General features: G+C 42.2%; 2 protein-coding genes across 7 annotated transcripts in view; both read right to left on the bottom strand.

The window, feature by feature from the left end:
• The window catches only part of tab2 (TGF-beta activated kinase 1 (MAP3K7) binding protein 2), a 41,447-nt gene extending 37,749 nt beyond the window's left edge, over positions 1-3,698 (bottom strand). For 4 of the 6 annotated variants that reach the window (XM_071899285.2, XM_071899284.2, XM_078290030.1 and 1 more), the window contains exon 1: positions 3,378-3,691. The gene's annotated coding sequence lies outside the window, so the exon portion shown is untranslated. Of the gene's footprint in view, positions 1-3,377 lie in introns of all 6 variants that reach the window. The other 2 variants (XM_078290028.1, XM_078290029.1) reach the window with 2 other exon arrangements.
• A 12,437-nt stretch (positions 3,699-16,135) lies between these two features.
• Positions 16,136-21,572, bottom strand: part of cdk19 (cyclin dependent kinase 19) — a 45,557-nt gene continuing 40,120 nt past the window's right edge. The window contains exons 12-13 of the mRNA XM_071899286.2: positions 20,826-21,071; positions 16,136-16,350 (exon numbers count right to left, since the gene is read on the bottom strand). Coding sequence (XP_071755387.1) covers positions 16,225-16,350; positions 20,826-21,071 — 372 coding nt within the window. The 3' untranslated portion in view covers positions 16,136-16,224. The remainder of the gene's footprint in view (positions 16,351-20,825; positions 21,072-21,572) is intronic.

Here is a 21,572-nt window from a genome sequence, read left to right on the forward strand (position 1 = left end):
CTAGACGGTTTGAAAGATGCTGCAGAAAGTGTCAAACCCTAGTAATGCACAACGCAAAAGTAGCACGCACTGTGCAGGCTTCAGCTAGCAGCGTATAGTCGACTCTGCAGTGTCATCCTCAATGCATGCAATTTAACCCTTGAACTGGAGAGTGCAGCATGTGTAATGGAGGATTCCATTTGAAGCTGAGAAGTCAGGAGAGCTCGACAGGGGGAGGGGGCTCCAATAAGAGCCTCTCTTCCTGACAGCCGCACACAGGAGTGGGGGAGGGTTAAAAACACCAAGCCCTCTTCCTGAGTCTGCAGCAGTGGGCATAATGTGATGGATCCTTCCCTTCCCTCCCAGTTATATGAATCACATTTGGCATTCTAGGTCTTTAGCCAACACTTGTAAACAGAGTTACTTGTGCAAAAAGCGCACGCTGTATAATAAACCCATGTGGACAGGTCACCAAGCAGCAGAAAGCTGGCTGAAAGAACATAACTCATGTATCAGGAGTCTGCTGCCTCTTATAGAAAATCTGTTCTGACATACAGGGGAACAAGAGAGGTAAGCCAATATCGTTTCCTAGGTTAAATTGACTCTGCGCTGTTGATCCAAACAACAAGCACTTGTACTCCATCCAACACACTCATATAATTATCCTTCCTCTTGTGAAAAGGAGGAAAAACACACACATACACACCCTCCCTCTGCTCTGATTGGTGATAAGTTGTTGTGCAAACTGCAAATGATAAATCTGGAAACAGGTTTTTCAGGAAAGAAGATTTAAGTGTTGGCACAGGCCTCAGGACAACATGCCACAAGCTTACCTTGTTGCAAAAAGTTCATAAACACCAGTTTTAGCCCTACCTGTTTATTGTACGAAACCAAACGGTCGAAGCTAGTAGGCCCAATTCTTTACCTCTGTTGACAAGCAACAAGGAAACCTGGTTTATATCACAAGATAACACAATCCAATTTTAGGCCTATACTCTGTGCAGTCCCTTAAAACCGTGTTGATTTAGCCTGTTAGCATATTCCTAATGAACGTCCAAACAGAAAAATTAACAGCCAGCCATTCTGTCCAAGGGCGTGATTTTGGCCAAAAATCTGATTTAGCACTTATCAAATGAGCTCTGTGCAACCATTGCCCCAAGTCTCCAAAGAGTGGCAAATCAGCAAGGCCTCCTAGCAACATATTTGCCCAGCTACAGGCACACATGGTTTCAGTTAGGGGTCTGCACCTATAAACAGTTGGCCATGGCAGCTTATTGGTCAGGAAGTGCAATGTTGACTGCAAGTCAAGACAGGCACAAGCTGCTAATGAATGATATACACTCTACACCCGAGCTACAACAACACAGTTTAGACTGGAGGTGTTTAGAGGCCGATAGAGAAGTGATTCTGAACTCTATTTAGAGTTGTTAATAAACTCAACCTTCTCAAAGCGGCCAAGCAGAGAAACCTGTCAACCAAAGTCTGCCCAGACTAGAAAGTAAAATACGAAGCCTGTGACATAAACCTCACTATCAGATAATGTGTATTTTTGACTGTGTGATTTCTAACTACATCAGGGCATGAATCTTAACTTTTACGTCAACAAGGCAAAGCGGCAAGTGGATTCAGGATTTCAAAGGGCAATTCAATTTCTTAGCTGCCAGAGTAGTTTTAGAATAAAAAAAGACTAATTGGACGCAGGTTGGTTACCTGCCAAATTGGCTGGTACAGTTGACAGACTTTCCAGCCACAACCAAAATTTAGCAGCATTTGGCTGTTGGCTGGTGTTAATATCAAGACCAGCTTAAGTGATACAACATGGAGAAACACAGGCTCAACAAAACCAGAGGGGCTTTCACTGTGCCAACTAGACCACCACGCATGTCCAAATGCTACCATGAATTGAAAGGCTTTATAATCCCAATTCGTATCTTAGAAATTAAAATATTCAGCATCACCAAACACAATAACACTCCTCTTACATTATGTGGCCATTTGCATGATTACGTATGCATTGGGCTGTATGAAAAGACACAACAAGTAGAGGAAAGGTTAGGAAAATATCTCAAAGAGCATCCACAGACATCAAAACAGCAGGTCGAAATCAGCCATGATTTTGTAAATCACTCAATCACGTTCCTTTTAAAACCTCAAGACAACTGAGATGATTGCACAACATAAACAGGAAACATATGACTCTTGGCTTAAAAACAAATGCGCAATCACAAAAAAAAGGTCTAATGTTGCAACCTCTGCCCCCCGGCCCATCCTGGCACCTGTGGCGCCTTCAAAAGAATGAATAAAAACAGAGCAAAAACATCATGATAGGTCAGGTCATCCCAGGTTAAACTTGCCTGAACTTCTGCCCATATCAAGAAAATAAACAACAAAGTGTCCAGAGCTGTCATACTGGACAGGAGGACCCACCCACACCTTCATCCACTTCAATCACAACTGTCACAAGCCAGCTACCTTCTTGAGGAACATCTGACAAGTGTGATTTGTGGTTAACTAACAACTGAAGTGACTGATAGATCACCTTGGTTATAAAACTGTATCAAACTATCAAGACTACAGTATAGTGTCTGTTAAGTTTACCTTGGTTGCAGTTGTACATCCCTAAAAAGGTCCTAGTCACTGTTTAGGCCTCTTGGAAGACCTATTTACATAAATTTACTACGAAAAGGACAGGCTATTATAGTAGAGACTATAACAAGGCATTAACTGCATGTATGACACATTCATTCATGCCAAGCATGAGGGAGACAAACAGTTGTAACGTTACCAAAATGGTTAGCTAGCTAGGTTACTTATCGTAAAGTGTTACCATGTTACCATCAAAATGATGTGGATAGTGTAGCAACGGGGGAAACAACTTATCAGGATGTAATAAGTTCACTTTGAGGCTTTTTGGAGACAAAACACTTGGTTTATGAGGTTGAGTGTAGCTACAATTTTATGATTTAACGTTTCCATCCACGACTACTGTCTTACGACGTTTTAACGGAGAGCCCAATGGAAAATGTAGCCTAACATGGGCTACAAAACATGTAGCCTACGTCATGCTAAAATAAAAGACTCATAACACCTATTAACACACACAAATCTATTAATGAAGACTTAACGAAGGGGTTAACAAATCTGTTTTTAAACGTACACGGTGATTAGTAACTCGGCCGAGACGGGAACAGCCTGCAAACACTTAGCTGCTTGCTGGAGACAAAACTTTTTCCACACCTGAAAAGTTTTTTCTCTCCATTTTCTTTCAGAGAGAGAGTCCGGAGTAAGAACATACAAGCGTTTATCGCACACGGCGGTGACGAGTTTCTCATTAAAAAGTTATTAAAAAGTTAATCCCGGAGCCCCCTGTTGCTAGCTAAGCATTGGCAAAAGCCTACCGTCTCCGCCGCCGCTCCCCGGGCCACCTTCAACACCCGAGACCGCCGCCGGACCTCCAGAGGGCCGCGGTGCTGAAAGAAGAGAAGCCGAGAGGGGTCCAACTACTACCAGGGAGACGGAGATTCAACAGCACCGAGGCCTGGGCCTTCTCTGTCCTCGAAATAGGGGAGGGATACTGCGCCTCAACCCCCCTGCTGTCGGAGAGAGACTCGGGAATACCTTTTTGACAGCTCCTCTTCTTCGGCCCCCCCTCGACAGCCCTTACTTTTCTCTTTCTTTTTCCTCACTTCCAGCAGATACGAATCAAAATACTGTCACAGAATATGGCGGCTGCATAAGCGAGCTGCTATCGCGAGAGGAACACTTTTTCTCTCTTTTTTTTTTTTTTTTTCTTTTTTTTTTTTCCAAAAGTTGTGTTGGGGAGGAAGTGTGATTGCAAAATGAGCTGACTGCCTGCTGCAGAAGATGCAAGCAAAAGGAAAAAGTCAGAGGCAATCTTAAGGTTATTGGAATGGAAACTATGCAAGAGAAGTGGGGAAAGAACAAGGTGGGCGGTTGTCTGTTTTGGTCTGCCTCTTGCATATCAAATGTTGTAATGATAATAATGTAATACTTCATAGGGAAATTCTCTTTTCTCTCTCGCCCAGCTCCACAGAGAGGTCAGAGGTCAGGGTCAGCTGCAGACCAACACCCCTGGAGCTGGCAGGGGTTGAGTGTTTTGCTCATGGACACTTCAGCAAGGAGGATGTTTGCCGACACTGGATCTTGAACCTCCAGTTGAAAGGCTGCTTGGAATGGGGAAATGGAAAGGTGAATTCCCCACCTGGATCAGCACATTATCACCTTAATTATGCCTTAAAGCTGCACTAGGCAAGGCTAGATTTAAATGATTTTTATGCAAATATACACGTTATATCAGCCTAAATCACAAAGTGGGGCTGCAGAGGAGAATAACACTAAAATGCAACCCTATAGATTTGCACAAACAAAATTCTGGTGACACTTGGACTTGGACTCTGCCCACAGAAGGTGACGAATCAAAACTTACAAGTGAAATACACACTCCATCCAGAGAGAGTTTGTCTCACCAACATTAGATCTTTTACCTCTCTCATCCCTTTGGTATCCTTTGGTTGGTAAACATAGTGTGCTGTCTCTAACGCTCATTTTCTTTTGTTCACTGACCCAAAACTAATGGTCCAAGTCGATAATGCTTAGTAAACATTATGGATTTGATCGGTGCTTTCTGCCGGCCAACACTTCACTTTTTAGGCTAGTGCTCTGAGTCGGTATCGGCAGTGAAAAAGTGTTGAGGAGGAGGTTAATGGGGTTGAAATGGCTCATTCATTAGGAGTCACTCTGGCCCATCAACAAACAGCCTGTCATCGTCAAGAGGCAGGGACGAGTCAACACTGTATGAGCTTCACCCACACCTTCAGAACAGAGCTAACACACTGTGCATCACCAAAGCCAAAAGTTGAGCGGCAAAATTTGGCAAGTGAAGACCAAACAAGCTGCACTCCCTCACCGGAGGATCGTAAACACACTCTCCTCTACCACTTAGGCAGGGTTCACAAGTACACTGGTGTGGATCCATACAAAAGTCTGTGTTTTTACAATGCCATCGTCATCATTGTTCTATTTTTTTGTATCCGTCAAAAAGCACATTGCAGAAGCTTTACAAAGAATTTTCAATGGAAATTGCATGTGAATGGGATCGTTTTGAATGAAAGCCCCACCATGGCGATTTCATTACCAGAGGAAACCATCAAAAGACGTCACATAATAGTGTAATTTGTATTGGAAAAACAGATAGTCAAACATTTTTATACCATAACAAATATGAAAAATATTATGTTTTGATATTTCGCTCTGCCTCGGGCCGGGTGATGAGGCCTGGCAGTGCAACTCCTGGAGGAGTTGAGGGATTTCATTAGTGCTGGTTTCAGTCGAGAGTTTCACAATCACATGGTCACAGTGCTGTTTCAAAGGCATTTTCTCTCCACCAAGAAATCATCATTCCTGAGGAAACAAGCACGCACGCACACACACACACAGAAACACACACATGCAGAGAAACACACACAGGTCCTTCAGGGTGAACCCTCCACTTTCTACTTGCATGCTGCTCCAGTGCCGTTCCCTTTAGCCTGCACCCGCTTTTAAATTAGACACTTAAGTTTTTTTTTTTCTTCTTCTGTGCGGACACCATAAACAGGTGTCCCATTTAATGTTTTTTTTTTTTTTTACAACATAATTGATGTGGACCAAGTCTCCTGCTTCTTCTTCTGCAGCATTAACCCACACATGGGGTGAGTGAGAAAACAGACGCTTGTGGGAACCCTCATGAAAAAGGACGGCGCATTTGTTCTTCAGTGAACTGGGTGGAAACATATGGCGTCTCGTGTGTCTGCGTAATGCAGTGACTCACACACAGTCACTCGCTCGTTCGTACACACACACACACACACACACACACACACACACACATTGTGACCCCTGCTATCTTGCACAGACCGTGACCCCTTGACTCTGGGTTTGAAGCCCGGGGAGCAGAAATCCCCTTCAACGCAGAGAGCAAACTGACAGCACAGTGCAGCCTCTTATCCTCTCTGACCAGTCCTCTCACACAGTATTCATTACATTTAACAATGCCTTATACACATTGTGGTGGTGACGGGGGGTGGGGGCAGGGGTGGGCGGGTGATGTGGTGGGGCAGTGAATCAGCAAAAAAAAAGAAAAAAGAAAAGAAAAGGGGGAAATCAAACATTCCCAAGAATTTCCAATGACTTAACCTCGTGTAGAATGCGGCGGTATTTTATTTCGCCTTTCTTCCAGTTTTGGTCTCATTCCACAAGCCGCCTAACAAGTGCTGGATGGAAGTGGACTATGTGTGCTTTGGAATTACAGTCACCCCTACCCCCAACACACACACACACACTACCAGATCCATCTCCCTCTGCACACGCTGTACTAAGGCGTAGATTACAAGAGTGACACCTCGGTTTGAAGCAACAAAAAAGTGCGACGTGCACATAACAGCAGCCTGATAGAAGTCAGACATAACACAAAAAAAAAAAACGCTGTTGCATTGTTGGCGGTGCAACTGGCCGCACTCCTCAGATAGGCTTCTTGAGAAACAAGGCCGGCCACCCACATTCTTGGCATGGAAAGAGGCCCTTTTCTCACGGTCTGAGGACAGCTTGTCATGGGTCAGCAGTTTGGATTTAGCTCTGCAGTGGGTCTGCAGTCATTATTCCAACTTATGTGCTTGTCCGCTGGCCATTTGTAGCAGGTAAATGGCCGCTCCTGCACTAACAAGCTGGACATAGTGCTGTAAGTACAGGGAGAACAGAGAGTTTCGGTGGGGAGCGGCCTTAAGAAAGTTTTCCTATTGTCATTCTATTCTCACTAAGAAATGAATACCTCTGCAACTTACTCATGAGTGACATATGATAATACAACTATGTGAGTTTACTGAGGTACAAAATACATATTGTTGTTAACAGGTGAAAACCTCATAACTCAGTCATGTTTTGACTTCAGTTGCAGGATTTCACGGTCCATTATGAGTTGAGACAATTCTTGTGTTCATGAAACCCCAACAAAACCCATTGGATAAACTGAAAAATGCACGGTAATCAAGCAATTAATGCTGTTTTTCTCAGTTGTAGGAAAGCTGACATTTTGGAGATACAAGGTTTTCACCCGACAGCGATGATATGTAGCCTGCGGAGAGAATGAGCAACTGTATCTGCTTCATGAAAACTTTTAAAGACTGAGAAAAGATATTGAAATCTCTTTATTGATGGTATATTTGAACAAAATAAGCTATTGGGTATATGAAATTCTGCAAAAAACACAACAAATTCTTGAATTCTTCTTAATAGCAGGTAATAAATAATGATATAAACAAAGACTAGGCCTGTTTTGAACAGTTTTTATTGCTCAGAGGCAATAGAAATATCAAGGTCTGTGGAGTGTAAGCATAAAACTGTGGCTGGAGGCTTCTCTCAAAGCCGCCTGTGAAACCTTTGGGAGTGAGTGGTGTGATGGCTGAACTCCAGACACCGATCTCCTACTCTTAAGGTCAAACTGACACTCAGTGGATCAGCCCAGCGCTTTCCCACTAGAATTACAACGGATAGAAAGGACAACTCCTGCTCTAGCTCAGTCATCGCTCTTGGCGAACCCAAGATGGCCGACGCAGAGCTTTGATAAAGTCACTGAAAAGGAGGATGTGGATCGGGCATGAGAAAGTTTTAATACTCAGCACAACTGCCGCTGCAGTGTTTGATGAAATGATGACTTTGCCATGGCAACATCGTCCTCTGTAGGGTAAACTCACAAACTTTCTCAACAATGTTTATTTCCATAACATCAAACGCCTCAGTGGAAAGCCAAATGACCCCGTAAAGGAATAGTTCACCCTAAAACGAAAATTCAGTCATTATGTACTCACCCCCATAGTTCTATCTCAGCCTTCTCCAAAACTATTGAAGTAAACAGGACCGTCTACACGCTACAGAAAAAGCATAAAATGTCAAATTTCTCTTAACAGTTCATGTAGCAAATTCCAAGTGTTCTGTAGTCAAACAGTTGCACTGACATCGCTCTGGTCTGAACAGAAGACTGTGCAAGTTAATGTCGAGTGAACATGTGACCAGAGCATTGTTATAGGAATATAGGAAAATATAAGACATAATGAGATACATATTGGACTTTTGGACTCACAGTGCAATCGTTTGGCTACAAAACACTTGGATTATGCTGCAGGAGCTGTTTGGAGAAATTTGACGGACATTTTATTCTTTTTTTTTTGCTGTAAAAAGATGGTGTTTGGTGGTCCTATGAACTTTAATGGACTTTTGACATGGGGGGTGAGTAGATATTGACTGAATTTTCATTTTGGCCTGAACTATTCCTTTATGAGTGTAGATTTGAACAGGAATGCCCTCTCTACCCATTCTAATTCTGTAGTTTCTAACCCTAATAGGGCTGGTGAAACTCTCTCCACCACACAACTGTGTCTGAGGAGGAGTGAAGAGCAGACGGTCGACCTGGCATCCCACGCTGGGTTGGTCAAGAGTGAGAGTCAGAAGCAAGGAAAGCAAGGCCGCAGAGCAAGGAAATAATTTGTCTACATGTCTTCCCAAATGCAAAAACAATGATTAAGGAGTTTGTTCAGGATCAACAGAGATGTATATCTGTCTGCAGGAGCTCTGTACTAAAGCCTTTAATATCCAACATCCAATTAATCAGTGCATAGACGTTTGAAGACCATTACATACACAGGTTGAAATCCCTTAAACTGTTTGCAGTGCTGGGGAGAAAATAAGCCAAACATCAATAAAATTAGAATTAGATAGGCAGGAAAGTCCAAGACATCAGATGCGTTTTTGTGAGACCTGACTCAAGACCAGGACCAGACTCGAGTACTACACCCTACTTGGCTGTAACATGTCACTCCATTGGGACTGAGAACACAGGTACTGGTCTGGTCTAGTGCTGAAACGATTGGTTGATTAATCGATTAGTCAATCAACAGTAAATTAATCGATTATAGTTCTGAGTTGTTTTGAATTGTTGTAGTCATTTATCAAGTAAAAATATCAAACATTTGCTGGTTTCAGCTTTACAAATGCTAAGATTTGCTGCTTTTCTTTGTTTCATATCATTATAAAATGAATACTTTGGGGTTTTTTTTGGCTGCGGGTCAGACTAAGTAAGCAATTTTAAGAATCACTTTGGGCTCTGGTAACTTGTGATGGGCATTTGTCATTATTTTTTGACATTTTTATAGACTAAATGATTAATCGATTAATTGAAAAAATCATCGATGGATTAATCGATAATGAAAACAATTGTTAGTTGCAGCCCTGTTCTATTCTGTTATCCCCATGCACGCCTCTGGCTGGAGCATTATATGATGGATTTGTGGGTCAAATGCGACCCATGCATGTATCCAGTGATGCATGTCAGCCCACTGCCAAATGAAGGCACTAATGGTACTGAAAGGTGCTAAGGATGAAGCATCCAACAAATGGCATGTTATTTATTTCTAATTAGACTGATGCACTCCTCCGTGTGTATATTTATCCTTTATTTACCCACGAGAGGAAACCTCAGGACTTTTTTTCTCAGCAGCTTATCTCATCTCCTACACTACTAGTAAAACAGGCAACATATTGGCATCGACATCAGTGTCTGAATTACAGAGAAAACAAGGAGGAAGTGGAGGAGAGAAGGGGGAATTTTTGGACTCTTGGAATGTAAATTACGGCGGTGCATTCTGGTGGCTCAGCAGGCTAAGGTGCATACCATGTACCTGTGATGTCCTGGGTTCAAATCCAGCCTAGGACCTTTGTCGCATGTCTTCAATCGTGTCTTCATGTCTTCCAAAAATGGCAAAAAAAAAAAAGAACTGGGGTAAGGGTTAAGGTTTGAGTTTGTGTTAGAGGATGAATGCTCTCGCAAGTACAATCCAAGGAAGCATGCTGGTTGCACGCTTTGACGTCAATCAATGGAATTTTGAAACCAGGCAATGACTTGTCTGGTTGTCTTGTGGGGTGTGTGTGTGAGTGTGTGTATGCATGGGGTGTGTGTGTGTGTGTGTGTTCCTAGCTGACCCGGGCAGGAGCACCTGGCGACGGGGTGGAAATGGGATCACATCTGTGTTAATACATTCTGCTGAGCTCTCTCCAACTCATAAATTTCCCCCCTAAGTGGTAGCAGTAACACCGCAGGCCGAGACGCTCACCCAGCGAGCTTCTGCCAGAACTGTACGAGGTCCATGCCAACTCTCAGCTTGCCCGCACTGGTCCCACTTGTCAAGCTACTTGGCCCCATAAAGCGATCTTGAATGCAGTCAAGTCATCCATTGGGATAAGACGGGCACATGATGCGACTCTACTGAAGGAGGAAACGTGAGAAACGGGAGGCGTAGAGGTGCTTCATGTTTCGAGGGTCTGTGCTAATGTGTGTGTGTAACCGTATGACGCCGACAGCTAGGGGAACAAGTTCGCTTTCTGATAGATGTGGTGTTCAGTTCTCCAGAAATCTGACTGAAAATTTATGAGGAGTTTTGCCGCATCAGTGCCACCTACTGTGAGTTGGTGATGTTGTTTTGAGAGTTTGAATCTGGCTCCTGATCTTTGTCACATGCAAGTCTTTTCTGTCACTCTTATCTGCATGCATCGAAGTAAACAGGAGTCAACTTTAAAAATAATCTTGAAAAAAATATACCTTGCTTGTTTTTGAAATGTTCTAATAAGTCTGTTTCTCCACAGGACTATGCTGAAAGGACTCACAGTGCAGCAGTACATTAAACAGACACCCTTGGGTGACATCAAGTGGCAAACAGAAAGAGCAACACTCCCACCGGCTGCAGTGTAGATCAAATGCAGCATGCAGATCAACTGAGCACAGGGGCTCATAACAACTTCTGTGCAAATGAAAGTGATTGAGACAAAAGAGATTTTTATTACAATAGAGGATATAAAATAAATATACATGACTTTTTTTCTCATTTAACAGTCATTTGTACAGTGAAATTTGGACATGTTTGCTAAAAGCAGCTAAATAAATGTTTTCTTTTTTTTTTATTTTTTTTTTTTTTATTTCCTGCACTGAGCTATTGCTGCCTTATCTATAAATGCTATGGAAAGACAATACATTTAGGCCATATGTATATTTCAAACTCGTGTGCACGCACATACACACGTAATACAGAGAGAATGTAGAAGAGTCGACAGACACCCCGACCTGCAAAGCATTCTGGTGATGCAAAAACACTGAGAGCCTCGGGGGAATTGTGGGATTTCAGCAGAATAACAACAGCAAACAGTTGCCACTTTTGTCCTTTTCTCGCCTGGCAGAGCCACACTACCGAATTAAAATGTCCTTTAAAAATAGGGAACCGCTTCTCAAAGACGCTCTGATGGGTAAAGAGAGTTAGTGTAAGCATTGTTTCGTGACACGAGCCACAACAAGGTTTCGTATCTGAACAGGCATCACAGAAAGTGCAGATTTGCAGACGGGGCGTTTGTCTTTCTGTACAAACTGTCGAGAGGCTGACGGTTAAGTGCTTACGTTCTCCATTGGAAAAGACAGGCACATGCAACACTATCAAAAAGGAGGAGATGTGAGAAGAGAGCGGCCTAGAGGTGCACTAGGTGTCATAGGCGTGTACTAATGTGTGTCTGTCAGTATCTACACACACAGAGGAGCGTCGTCTGGCTTATAACTTTCATCCAACTGCCGTAACTTTAGTGTCTGAACGAGACATTAGAAAAACATTAAATACTTCTTTTTTTTTTATTTACCACTAAATATTTGAGCAACAACAGTGCATTAAAAGACAATTACTGTATCAATATTTCAATGAGAAATTCTTAAAATGTGTTCTTATGTACAGCATTTCAAAACATACTTAACCGCGCTTCAATAATGTGTAAGGACAATATCTATTAGAAGAGAAAATGATAGGCAATCCTCCATCATAATTGTTTGCAGTCTTTAGAGGTGTGACACATTGAACTTTAAAAAAAAAAAAAAAAAAAAAAAAGATATTCAGCTGCTAGCTTCCACATTTGTGTAAATAAACAAAACGCTACATAGTCATGGGGAGAAAAAAAACACACACACAGGAAATAGACCAAAAGAGCCATGACAGTAATAAAATATAAAATCCTGAACAAATTCCCATGACATCTTTAGAAGACGAATGCTAAGACTAAAAAAAAAGGCACCATCCACACAAAGTAAAACGTGGATTATTTCATTCCTGTTCAAAACAGTGAAGCTGTGGAAGATTTGAGACTAACGACGTGAAACAAACCAGGAAAAAGCTGCTGTGGGTTTTTTTTTTTTTTAGCGATCCCACAAAGCGAGCGGAGGGGCATCAGTGCCAAAGGTGTCACCTTCATTCTACTGTACATCGGCAACAAGATAGCATGATGTGCAACACATTCAGTAACTAGATATGATTTCATGTGAGTATAGAGAGGCAATAACTCTGAAATAGCAAGAAATACGGTCTAGTGATGCCTGGTTTGTTCGACAGAGGTCCCTTTCTATAGCTACTATAGTTAAGGCAGAGGAAAGTTCCAAAAAAATGGGTATTATTCATATATGTATGGAAATAATAAATATGATTGTATACTATCCATATATATGCATTTCTTTACAATATTTCATTTAGAGTACATTTTAAAATGCTGTGAGAGAAAGAAAGGACTTAAGTGAGCGCCGTCTTCAACTACTGTGTTCAATATTACAGAAGGAATGGATATATATCCCGATCGAAACCATAAGAAACCTGTGAACTGCATGCTCTCGTAGTAAAACCTAAGCACTGCGCAGGAGAAAGCTTTTGTCTGTGATTTTTTTTTTTGCATAGGAGTTGTTTTTGACAGTAATTTGCCCCACCGGTTCCTGTTGGAGCCTCGCGCTGAATAATACTTTTTGACACCTCGCTTGTGTGGAGAGAAAATTTACAACAAGTGTCTTACGTATCCTCATTGCTACTTAATTAGTCTTCAAATACATAGTACACATAACAAAGGGAGGAGGAAAACCTTTGATGAATAGCTGCTGGTTTTGATCCCCATCAAATATGACTGTTCTGAAAAGGCTGTTGTTTCCCCCTGGATCTGTCTGCCAGACTGTCAGAAGAGTAGAAAACAGGAACTTAAACAATATATGAAGAGTTCATTTCCAAAATGCTATGCATATCCATTTTGGGAGAAAATTCATTACCTGAAGTTCATCATTAAATACGTGTAAAATACAGAAGATCCAGTCTGTAAAAGTGTTAGCATTTTGTCAGCTAAGCACTTCAGTTACCTAATCTCCTTTAAAAAAGTACCATAAATTGTTTTCATTTTGTGCAATCAATCATTTTGCTTTTTTTGTTTTTTTTTCAAATGGAGGCTATCTCATTTTGGAATGAAACTCTTCCTATCAAGACCAGAGAATCACAGAGGAACATGGAGTCTTCATTCATGCAGCACATGGGGCTCGAATCCATTTGCATTTGGACAATTCAAGATGTGACATAAATCCTGAAAAGCACGACCTCCCCACCTATATTTTGTATAAATCCCCCCAAAAAATACCTGTTTGTTTAACCTTTTTTACTTTAAAAATTGAATTGAAAATGAAAAATGTGTGACCCTTTGCAGAATCGACACAATTTGGATGGAAGTGACCCAAACCCTTGAGCAGGGCCTGATGCTGACTTAACACGTGTTTTAACACCAACTGTAACTCGGCATCCTGCTGCAAAGAAAGATCCAGTTTGGAACAACAGATCACACTGGAGAGATTTTGCAGGAAGAGTTATCTACCTGTGTATCACAATATTGAACTGCATCTTGGTATCAATGCATGAAGCACAAAGGATATACTTTCAGCGGTGAAATACAAATAATAGTCAATATTCTCTTAGAGAGAGCAAAGCAAGTGGCCATTTTCAACCGGGACAGCGTCAGTGTTACACTAGTGAAACATGACTGGACTTCTGGACAGCACAAAAGCAGTTTTACAGAAACATATGCCCATGTCTCGAATGTCTTAGTGACAACTGACTCATTCCTTGCAATAATATTCTTGTATAATTACACATTTCATCAAGAACAGAGGTCCAGTTCTCTTTCCAGCCACACGGTGTCAGTATTTCCTAATCCCTCTGCAGGTAACAGATCTAGCAGGGGCGGCTCTCTTGTTTTGTTTTGTTTTTTTTCTATCCCGTGTCCACGTCTGTATCGGAGCACACGCAGTACAGTTACAGTCGAGTCGTTGGGTGCGTTCTTTAATACAACCTGGACGACGGCCCGTCACGTGACGGAGCGGGACCAGTGAGGGTGGGGCGAACCGTGTGAATCGAAAAAGGGGAAGCTACCCACGCAAAAACACCAGATATAGATTTGTGCTCGAAGATGTCCTCTATAACTGGAGTGGGAAAATAAATTCACTCATTCATTCAAAAGCCAAACCAAAACATGTGAAATAAACAATAAGAAAACAAAAGGAAGGAAAGAAAAGATTGTAACATGTTCTGCCCTTGCTCTGCAGAAAAGACACTACAACCCAAAAATGCTGCACGGGTGAAAAGCCATTCCCTTCACTGCACATGTACACTGTTGTTTATGTTAACTTGCGGGCCAACCTTCTTGCTCCCGGCTCCCTTGGCAAGGATTAAAGAACGCACCCATTTTCTCGGGACCGATCCCATTCTGAATCTGCTCCCTTCTCTACCTGGGTTTCTACTCAGTGCACAGCCAGAGGGGAGGAGTGGAGTGGAGTGGAGTGGAAGAAGATGGGCGTTTGGGTAGAAAACTCACCCCGTATTTGTTCCAGCTCTTTGCAGATCAGTTCAGCGGTCAGTGCAGGATAAACATGCGTAAAAAAATACAGACCCACCCAGGCACACACACACACACACACACACTCACACACACACACACACACACACACACACACACACACACACACACACTCATTCACTCATGCATACAGGACAACAAGGTAAAAGTAAGAACAACAAAACACTAAAATGATATAAAACAAAAAATCTGACATCAGGCAGTAACAGTCTCAAGAGCATACGGGGTCGTTCTGGTAGCTGCCCTGTATGGTTATGCGCACGTTCAGTAACCTTAAAAGTCTTGGAGGTCCACGGTAGGATGGGCGTCAAACCAAAGTGTCCGCCAGCAGCGCCGCGACCGAGAGGGTCGGCGCTCAGGAGCTGCTGGCCACGAGTGAGAAAAAGGGGTTTCTCTGTCAGAGCGAACGAGCGCTGCGTGTCTTTACCCACGTTCACTGAAGAGCTCGGCGGTCAAAATGTTTTAGGTCTGAAGGTACTGGAGTGAAGTAGAATATATAGAACTTAGACTGTAGAAAGACAACTACTTTTTCTTAATTTCCAAATTCAAATCTAGACAAACAGAGGTCTAAATATAGAAACCCTATAATAAGAAGATGATAAATTGCGCATTTAGTATTTCCCTGCAATTGCATCAGCTAAAGAGCTGATTCTTGTTTTTTTCTGGGTACAAACATTGAACCTATGGGCGAGAGTACAAGTTCTCTCTTTTTTCTTAAAAGGACAGGGTTAGCTCAAACTTTTTTTTTCCCCATTTGTTTTGATTATCCAAGGTAATAGTACAACGAACGCTAGAGATGACAGTAAAGGGCTTTCCTCCTGTGTTTCATCCGATCGCTTCAATATTTAACAATATTTACAATGACATCAACTATCAAGGTAAACTTGAAAACTCTAGCAAACAAGCGAGAAAAAAAAAATCAAATAGAAAAAGGTGCTATATAATGTACATATATGAACACAGCTGCAGTTCTTCCTCTTGAAGAACGGGTATTTGTAAGTGCCATGGTTCGGAGTCTTTGTGTGTGACGAGTTTCGCGCCTGACCTTCTTCCTTCTTCAAATCTATCATACATCCTTTTTAAAAATGTCTCGCTACCCCCGGGGAGGCAGAGGCAGAGCGTGTTTTTTTTTGTTTTGTTTTTTTTCTTTTGGTTCCTATGTTTGAGTTTGCCTTCATATTGCAGTGCCCCTGGGGAAGGCTGTAGGGTCAGAGGTCCAGGTCAAAGGTGAAGTTTTGGGGGGGGGAGGGGGGAGGTTGAGAAGGTGGATGGTGGAGCTGGAATGATCCGACGCACGGAGAGAGACATCCGGTCAGGATCTGGGCCGGAGCTGAGGGTTTACGGCGGCTTCTGCTGAGGTTCAGGGTTGGTTGAGGAGGAGGAGGAGGAGGAGGAGGAGGAGGAGGAGGAGGAGGAGGAGGAGCTGGCTCCTCTGCTGGTAAGGAGGGAGCAGGAGCCTCAGTAGCGGTGGGTCTGGTGGGAGTACTGGGAGCTCTGCTGGGACGACGACGAGTATCCCATGGTGGTCTGGGGCTGAGTGGAACCTTGGACGTTGCTTTGGTAACCAAGGCGGGAGCTGGAGTGCTGAAGCGAGAGAGAGAGAGAGAGAGAGGGGAAGGATGGAGAGGAAGTATAGTGGTGAGCACGTCACTGATGCAATTCCATTATTATTATTGACAGATAGTCAAGTAGTGGAAGCAGTCAAGACACAGGCACTTATAATGAGGTGCTGGTTGGTCGCAGGAATAATTAAATATTAATAATCCATATAAAGAAATTATCCAACCGCACACTGTGAGGCTTTTCTGACCATGTAATCACATCTTTATTTTTCTTATAGCATTTGCAAATCAGCTTATAAAAGGAGCGAACAACGTCTTTAGTGAACCTGAGGAAGCAACAAAGCGCTTTTATAAGCCTATTTGCAAATGCTATAAGAAAAATAAAGATGTTATTACATGGTCAGAAAAGCCTCACAGTGTGCGGTTGGATCATTTCTTTATATGGATTATTAATGATAGATTAATGCAATACCACGCACATTACTCCAATATAGTCCGTGGTGCATAGACCAGTTATGTCAATAGAAGGATAATCCGCATTTATATATATTAGTTTAACTCATATTTAATTCACACTTGTTGACAACACACATATATATATATATATACTGTATATACGTATATACATACACACACACACACACACACACACATATATATATATACACATATGTATATATAAGTGCGGACCTGTGATTCTTCCATTATTATTAGATTCAGATTCAGTAAAAGCTTTATTGGCAGGAATCAAGTTGTATTGAGTGTTGCCAAAGCACATTACAATAGTACAGGATAAAATAAGGTACAATATAGATGAATATAAGAATTATAGGAAATATATGAATAAAAAATTGAAATGAAAACTCTATTTCAAAAATTGTTCATATGGTAATTATGATTCTATGCAATGCTATGGACAAAACTCACACTTTAACCTGATTAAGGGGGCATTAAGTAATCTACAACGTCTATCGACATCTATCAGCGACCAAGAAATGAAACAACATCAACATCAAACAACATCAACAGGTCTCTGGCACAGCCTACATTAGCGAGTAAATGACATAAATAATAAAGTCACAGTATCAGATGGAGATGTTCCAACAGCTCATAACACGTGAGTAAGTCGTGAGCATCTAAACGTGAGCAGGTGGGGGGAGAACGCCAAAGGGCAGGAACTTTTTGTTCCAAAACAGAGAACAAGCTGGAAAGCGAGTTTTGAAAGCCAGAAATCTCTGCACCTGGAGCGGCAATTGTTGAGTCATTGGTAGTGATCAACAACCCTATCTCCTACCCTACCTCCTGCAGATATGTTATGGTCATTTTGTGCTACGGGACAGTAAAAATCTTATTTAAATCTTATTTAAAGGAAGAAATTCCATGGTTTCATTTTTACATTCCAGGCATTAGCTTATAATCTTATCCAGAGTGACTTATTTCACAGAAAAACATTTAGACAATAAAGTTAAATTTTTTTGTGTCATACAAGTATTTACTTTGAGTTCACTGAAAAGATTCAGATTGGGGCCATCATTCAGATTCAAATTGCTTGCGACTGCTAAACCTTGGTAGAGAAAGTGATCATGGATATATTTGGGTGCGGGAAATCAATTCAAAGAGCCACCAAACCTGGAAAATCATGAAATAAAAAGTGCATTTTACTGTCCAGATTTGTCTTGTGAAATAAGCCTCACAGCGGGCATTAGTATCCTATCCTCATGTGAGGCTCAGCAGCCATTAACCTACATGCCAACACACTGCCACAGCTTCCTATTTTTCACAGATGTTTTGCAAAGTCACCGGCACCCAGCCTGGTCAGCGAGGAAAACTGAATGGGGACAGTATTAACCACTGCTTAGCGGGCTGGTAAAACTTCTGCCACTGTATGTAGACACGAGAGACACCGGGAGCAAATGCTTTGGTTTCAGTATACTTTCAAAACAAGAGAAAGGTTTGTGTGATATACAGTGTGGTTTACTTCACATACGTCTGGGCTGCAGCTTTTAAAAGCATTAGCAAAAGTCTAATGACCTAATTCAGGAGGATTTATTTACCCAGACCTACAAATATGTAGAATATGAAATCCCCTCAGTGCAAATCACAGAACTATTATGTATGGATATTTAGACATGTAGGTCCTGGTCTAGCATGTTGAGCCTGTGCTTACCTCCGCCACTGATTTAGGAAAATAGGGGTCTTTCAAAATCTGTTTTGTCTGAATTAAACACATGTTTATGGCTGACTGACTGGGGTCCATCCTGAGGGCAATCTCCTACTATTTCATAGATCTGTATGCTCTAAAAAGTAGGGATTCATCAGCGGCATCAGTGCTTCTCCTAAAATCCAAATGTACCATAAATTCAACTTAAGGTTCCTCACTAAAAGCATCCCTAACCAGTTCTTTGAAAAGGGTTCCTCCCCTTATAAACGGAGGGTTCTTCAAGGAACCTTTCAGGGTTGCCCTAGTGTGCAGCTTAGTTGGGACTTGAAGGAGGAAATTAGTAACTACTAGTAGTAGAAATGATTAATTAGTATTTGGAATTAGGGCTGACAACAAGTACTTCAGTTTTGTCAGAGTTCAACTGTAGGAAATTAAGAGACATCCAATCATTAAGAGCCAGAAGGCAGTCATTTAAATAGCTAAATAGCTAATCTTCTGAAATCATTACACTTAACAGAAAGATGACAATGTGTGTCATCGGCATAACAATGAAAGAAGTATTTAATTGATGTATTATGTGAGCCGAGTGTAGCATACAGAGTGAGAACAATATAGGTCCAAGAGCGGACCCCTGAGGCACCCCACATGTAATCAAGAAAACGGATTAATCATTTTCACCAGTGGACATTTACATTTTCTGTAAAGACTAATAAGATGAAAACCAGTTAACAGCAGAGTCAGACTGCCATGGTCAGCTGTGTCAGAGGATGACAAGAGGCTGGTGCTCCGGGTCAGAAGCCTCAGCTGAACCGATGTATCAACAACTACATATTCTAGGTCACATGTGAAACATCCGTGCACATTCAGGAGAACCGGGGGAGAGTGGTGCATAGTGGGATAGCCGGGGGCGTTGGGATCAATGAGGGGAACAGTAGGACGCTGAATAATGCCATTGTCAGCCACCCAGCCAGCCAGCAAGCTAGTCATTCTACTGGTCTGTCTGTCCAGTGAAGTGGTATATTTATACATTTGCTGAGGTCTGACTTTGAAGTGGCTATCAGCTGTCTAACATGCTACCTCAGCCCCTGCTATATATATATAGAGTATGTGTGTATCTATATATATATACACCCCCATGTGGCCCAGCAGAGAGAGTGCATCTCACACAGATCACTGCTGAAGTAAAGGCAGGCAAGGTCGAAATGGTCACCTCTGTCCGACTTTGTCCTGTGCAATATACTCGTTCACACGTTCTCTCCCCGTCCCCGCCCTTGTTCCATCACGCTTTTGTCAACCACTCATTCACTCTCTCTCTCTCACTCCCCAAGTCGTAAATCTCTCTCTCTCTCTCTCTTTAGCCCTGTGATAAGGCCAGAGCCAAAGATAGAGCAGACGCCAAGATAGGAAACAACAGCGAGCTGGCAGGACAATGTTTTGCTGTCACATTTGTCAGCAGGTGAATGTGAAATGAAAAAACATTATCAGTTACCCAACAGACTGTTGTCGCCTGGTGTATCTGTGTGTGTTCCTTAACGGATGCCACACACACATAGATTACAGTCAAAGTCACTATTAATGAAGAAAACACCACCATCTGTTTTAAAAGAAAAGAGTCTCTGAAATGAGGATAAATCACAGGATTAAATGCATACTACACTAGCCATAGACATGTATATTAAACTAATGGTAGCATCAGCAGTTAAGATATGGTTACAGGGATGTAAAAGTGAAGCTATAATTTATTATCCCACTTTATCATCCCATTTATAATCTCACTAATCCACCTACATTACCCACAAGTTTGTCTTAGTGAGGTTCTACTGTATAAGGCAATATTTCATACTTTTTAACAAGGTCATCAGGTGCAAAAACACAACACTCTTCAGTTGTTCATATTACTTTTCCACATGGTGAATTTGTGTGCGGATTAGGCAATAACCGGTTTTGCCAGTTACTTGAAAAATTGGCATAGTTCAGTAGCATAGCATGACGCCCCCACTCCTCCCCCGCCCACACACACTCACACATTCAACCACTCATACATAAAGCTCAATGGATATGCTTGTATCGATGTGAATGGTAGATGTGAGATGGCCAGTTACTGTTTCTCTCTGTGTTTCCCCTACCCTGTCACCCTCTGTATCTTCCCATTGTCTTTATAATAAAAAAAAAAATACAAAAAGGAGTGTCAACTGCTCACTCATCAAAAAATAGTCTGTACAGCGCGCCACAAAAACACAACATACCAGTCTGGTGATGTGGTGAACAAGCCTTTCTCCCACTTCTGTCTGGAGTACAAATTCCTCTCAACTAAGCCGGTGTAAAATCCTACCAACCTGGTACTCTGACTGCAGCACCCCAGTGCCTGAGGAGGCCCCTGAGGGCCCGATCCGGGGTTTCTTGTTGGGGGGCCCCTGGTCCTGGCCGTGTTGTAAACCCCCGCCGGCAGTGGCTCCCGTGGCCCCGGTGGTGCCGTTGGTTTGGGCCGAGCTCTGCTGGGAGGGGGCCTGCTGGGCCGCCGTCTGCTGCTGGTTCTGGGCCTGAGTTTGGCCTGTCGTCTGCTGGTGCTGCTGGGTCTGGTTCTGGAGCCGGACAGACAGCACAACCACAGGAGGTCAACAGTGTGTGTGTGTGTGTGTGTGTGTATGTGTGTGTGTTTGGGTGATTTAGACTAAAGAAATATAAACTTTTTGGCAACATGCTCTTTCATAACTTTACATTGTGCTCCAATGTCTCTTCACGTATATTTTTCAGATGTATTTATTGAGTTACTTTTGTTATGCTGTATTTTACTTGCTTTTAATTGTAGCATGTTGAGAGTGTTTGGATGTGTGTTGTAAATAAAATGCATTATTACTATTATTATTATTAGTAGTAGCAGTAGTAGCACTGGTGGTAGTAGTACTAGTAGTAGTCACACCAATAGTAGCAGTAGTAGTAGTAGTGGTGGTTGAGACTAGAGCTTTTCCCCACAGGGATAACTGAAGTGTCATCTAATGAAATTTGTCAAATCGTCAGTGTATTCCTTTAAAGGAAACATCAGAGGAAAAAACCCTCTTTACCTCCTGACCACCCCCCTTGTT

Source organism: Centroberyx gerrardi, chromosome 18, assembly GCF_048128805.1.
Source record: "Centroberyx gerrardi isolate f3 chromosome 18, fCenGer3.hap1.cur.20231027, whole genome shotgun sequence".
NCBI lineage: Eukaryota > Metazoa > Chordata > Actinopteri > Beryciformes > Berycidae > Centroberyx > Centroberyx gerrardi.